Source organism: Arachis hypogaea, chromosome 7, assembly GCF_003086295.3.
Source record: "Arachis hypogaea cultivar Tifrunner chromosome 7, arahy.Tifrunner.gnm2.J5K5, whole genome shotgun sequence".
Lineage (NCBI taxonomy): Eukaryota > Viridiplantae > Streptophyta > Magnoliopsida > Fabales > Fabaceae > Arachis > Arachis hypogaea.
The window spans coordinates 34,726,933-34,731,029 of record NC_092042.1 but is presented as its reverse complement, the minus strand read 5'-3'; the positions used below and the strand labels follow the sequence as shown (position 1 = coordinate 34,731,029).

Here is a 4,097-nt window from a genome sequence, read left to right as displayed (position 1 = left end):
TAGGCTCAAAGCTTTGGAAGATCTTTGGTCGAAGGTCAAGGAGAAGAAGATAGCTATGCATGGGTTTTTATAGCTATAGCTGACGATAAAAGGCTGTCTTTTAAAACTAAAACGTCATTAAAAAATTATTTTTATTACATATGCAGGAATAGCTGTAAAAATCTTAAATAAATACGAAGATATAGACAGGAGCAGGAAGGGTTTGTATTGTCTGGTCCCGAGCCCGCCTTACAAAAAGTGCCAGCTGCTGAACCTGTCAAGTGAAAGCGTAGAAGAGTATTGGCGAGCTCAGAGGCTAACCGGACAAGTAACTTCCGATATTTTTACGCTCGAGGTCGGTTTAGGGGTGGGTCTCTCTAGTCGGGTCGCGTTGAGTTCTGATTGTATGGGCCGGGTCATTTCTGTTGGCCATAGGCCATGTCCAAAAAAAAAAACATTACTATCTGAAAAGGGCAAACAGTGGCCAGGCATCTGATGTAGTGGCAAAGATGTTTGCCTCAATCGAACCGAACCTAGTGGAGCTGCTAGGTTAGTGTGTGTGTGGAATGTGCGAGAGTTTGGCGTGTGACCAAAAGTAGCCGTATGAACACCAAAGGAACACAAATAATTAATATAGCAAACACCTACTTTGGACATGGAACATTGTTCCAGGTACCAATTAAGAACGGTCTCAATGCATCCACTATGGATGCCACAAAAACCTCTCTTATTTCTGGAAAATCTATCCTATATCAGCCTCTACAAGAGCAACTCTAATGTACCCTCAAATCCATTTCATGGTCGAAACCCAACCATCGTCATGATAAAAATGAACAAAATACACAAGCGGTTTTCTTCTCTCTCTTTCATTTATCTTCTCACTTTCTTATTGCTCAAGCATCATCAAGGGCTAGGACTCCAGGGAGCTGCTTCCCCTCAAGAAGCTCTAAGCTGGCACCACCACCAGTTGAAATGTGGCTCATCTTGTCTGCAAGGCCAACCTTCTCCACAGCCGCAACTGAATCGCCACCTCCAATGATAGTTGTCACACCCTTGCCGCTCAGATCTGCAAGTTTCTTGGCAACAGCCTGTAAAAAGAGAATAGTCATCAGCAACTACCGCTATCATACATCAAGGCTTAAATATAAAAATGAGTTGTTTTGATTGTCTCAACTTTTTTTTGTTTGATCCCTCTATTTTTTTTAACCTAGTGGGATTTTGGTCCCTGCCATTTATTTAGACTATGTTCGGATAGGTAGGTTTGAGGTTGAGTGGTGGAGGGTACAAAGGAATTATACGAGCTTCCATAGTTCCATTGTACGGATTGGTAACTTTATGACAGAATTGAGTTGTTTATAAATGGAATAAATTCCAAGCTATTCCAATAAGCCCTTTTGTTTTGTTCCTTCTAATCCAATTTGGCTCAATTCCACTCCACTCCCTTGTCTTCTATCAAAGCAAGCATAGCCAGTATTAAGAAGATTCTTGCAATATTTACCAAAACAGAATTGAGTTTTAACATGGATAAAATTTAACATGCCTGAAAACAGAAACTTTTTAAAGGACAAAAGAAAGACAAACACCAAAGAGGAAAGTCTTAGAAAGAACTAAAACCACAACACTAAGGAACTAAACACACCTAAGCCAATATTCATAACGAAAGAGTATAACAGGCACAAGGTGAAGGAACCAAGCTGACAAGAAAAAGAATTAAAGATGTGTGTATTTTAAACCCTATTCATACCTCTGTTCCTGCTGCAAACTTCTCGAACTCAAAAACACCCATTGGTCCATTCCAGATGATTGTCTTAGTCTTGTCCAATGCTTCGTTGAATGTTTTGATGGAATCAGGTCCAATATCCAACCCCATCCATCCGTCTGGAATACCTGATGCTGGCACAGTCTGCAAAAATATACACACACTAAATCAGATAAATTGTATTTATTTGATAGATAAACTGACTTTATCAACAGAAATCTTAATAGCAACAAAAAGGGAATGATAACCACTAGCAACCCCAACCCTCAACGAAAAACCTAGTACCTTGCTGTTAGCATCAGCAGCAAACTTATCTGCTATAACTACATCAGTCGGAAGCAATAGGGAAACCCCTTTAGCCTTGGCCTTCTCAAAGAGTGAGGTTGCAAGATCAAGCTTGTCTTCCTCCACAAGAGATGAACCAACTTTGTGACCCTGAGCCTTGTAGAAAGTGAAGATCATTCCTCCACCGAGCAAGAGAAGGTCGACCTTCTCCAACAAGGACTCAATGACTCCAATCTTGGTTGAAACCTTTGATCCACCAACAATGGCAGCAAACGGCTTCTTGGGGTTCGACACAGCCCCAACAAGGTAGTCAAGTTCCTGAAACCATTAAACAACAAAACAAATTACAGAGCAATCAACCTGATTAACTTATCGAACACATAATAATAGAACTAACCAATTTTCCATAATACTTACCTTCTGCATGAGGAATCCAGCAACAGCAGGTTTCAAGTACTTGGCAACTCCTTCAGTCGAAGCATGAGCTCTGTGAGCGGTGCCGAAAGCATCATTGACGTAGAGATCAGCAAGACCAGCTAGCTTCTTTGCATACTCAGGGTCATTCTTCTCTTCCTCCTTGTAGAACCTAACATTCTCTAGCAGCAACACACCACCTTCTGGAAGACTGGCAACTAATTTCTCAACTTCCTCCCCAATAGAGTCATTTGCCATCTTGACCTACATATAATCAATAAAAATGACATCATGATTAAATAAAATATTACATCCAGCAAAATGGATGCATCTGCTGAAACAAACAAAATCAGTAAGTGTCGTGGTAGAAAGCTCACATCAACTCCAAGAAGTTCAGTAAGTCTTGGCACAAGCGACTTCAAACTGTACTTTGGTGTAACACCTTTTGGACGTCCCTGTAAACAGAAAATCCAAAACAAAACAATTAATTTCTCAGGTGTCAACCACTCACATCACACCTCTATTGCTATAGCAGTCAGGATCTAATAACATTATCACTATTGCAAGACATAAATTGAACAGAAAAATAAGCCACAGCAACAAATCTAACTCTCTAACTATCCCATAACCATCATCTATCACCACAAAATCTATCTAAAAAAAGAAACGTTTCACCACAACTGGGATAAAAAACAATCAAACTCTGAACTGAATTAAACACATCTAAATAAACTAAACAAAAAATTCGAAACAATGAATCCAAATCCAAGTAGAATCAAAAGCACAAATCCATAATCGATATCAACCAAAAAGAGAGTAGATTCAAAGTCATAACTAACCAGAAAAAAAAAAAAAAAAAAAAAAAAAAAAAAAACATACTGAGAGAACGTACCAAGTGGCTGGCAAGGATGACCTTGGCGCCATAACCGGTCAAGTACTTGATAGTGGGAACAGCAGCACGGATCCTAGTGTCATCGGTGATTTTGCTGTTATCATCCAAAGGAACGTTGAGATCCACCCTAACGAACACCCTCTTTCCTTTCAGATCACCCTCCTTCAACGTAGACACGCTCCTCTTTGTCGCCATTTCTCTGTTCTAATCTGAAAAATCTGATATCGAGTATAACTAATCAGTAAGTGAAACAGGGAAAAGAAATCAGAATCGTTAGGAAGCTTGTTTTGGGAGGCGATACTCACAATGGTATATGGTGCAAATCACTGTGACCGAGACACAGAGATGAAGCTAGAACGAGTAAAGTGATTGAACGTTCTAGAACATATATAGACAAAGGATGGTTTAGGGTCAGGTGGCACACGTACCTGTACACACGTGCTGACGTGCGAGGCTTTTTCTTTTTCTTCTTTTTATTTGCATTTGCATGACCAAAATGGCAAAATGGCAAAATCGCCTATAAGCTTTAGATCCTCTCCTAGGCTCCAAAAATTTAATTAACCTAATTTAAATTGTTTATTTTATTACATATTGGTAAAATTAAGGTGTAATACTTAATCATATTGGTATAATTAAAGTGTAATATCATTAAATTTTATGATATTTTTTAAAATTGTGAAAACAAAACAATACATTTTTTTGTATTAAAAATATACAATACAAAAAGGCAGTATTCTCAAAATAAGAGGAAGTATTGTCCTATTTTCA

The 4,097-nt window shown here is 38.8% G+C and overlaps 1 protein-coding gene across 1 annotated transcript; it reads right to left on the bottom strand.

The window, feature by feature from the left end:
* Positions 1-583: 583 nt before the first annotated feature.
* LOC112702930 (phosphoglycerate kinase, cytosolic) lies at positions 584-3,822 on the bottom strand. Its single transcript, XM_025754166.3, has 7 exons — positions 3,635-3,822; positions 3,330-3,547; positions 2,815-2,892; positions 2,441-2,701; positions 2,024-2,341; positions 1,724-1,882; positions 584-1,067 (listed from the first exon to the last, which is right to left on the bottom strand). The coding sequence occupies exons 2-7, from the start codon at positions 3,522-3,524 to the stop codon at positions 873-875; spliced, it is 1,206 nt and encodes a 401-aa protein (XP_025609951.1). The 5' UTR covers positions 3,525-3,547; positions 3,635-3,822; the 3' UTR covers positions 584-872.
* Positions 3,823-4,097: the final 275 nt, after the last annotated feature.

What these genes read in the sequence shown, in the direction of transcription:
- LOC112702930 (XM_025754166.3), bottom strand. Translation starts at nt 3,524, where the DNA reads ATGGCGACAAAGAGGAGCGTGTCTACGTTGAAGGAGGGTGATCTGAAA. An exon ending in CTGAACTTCTTGGAGTTGAT is followed by an intron (nt 2,702 to 2,814) that starts GTGAGCTTTCTA and finishes GATTATATGTAG; the next exon opens with GTCAAGATGGCAAATGACTC. An exon ending in CTGCTGATGCTAACAGCAAG is followed by an intron (nt 1,883 to 2,023) that starts GTACTAGGTTTT and finishes ATATTTTTGCAG; the next exon opens with ACTGTGCCAGCATCAGGTAT.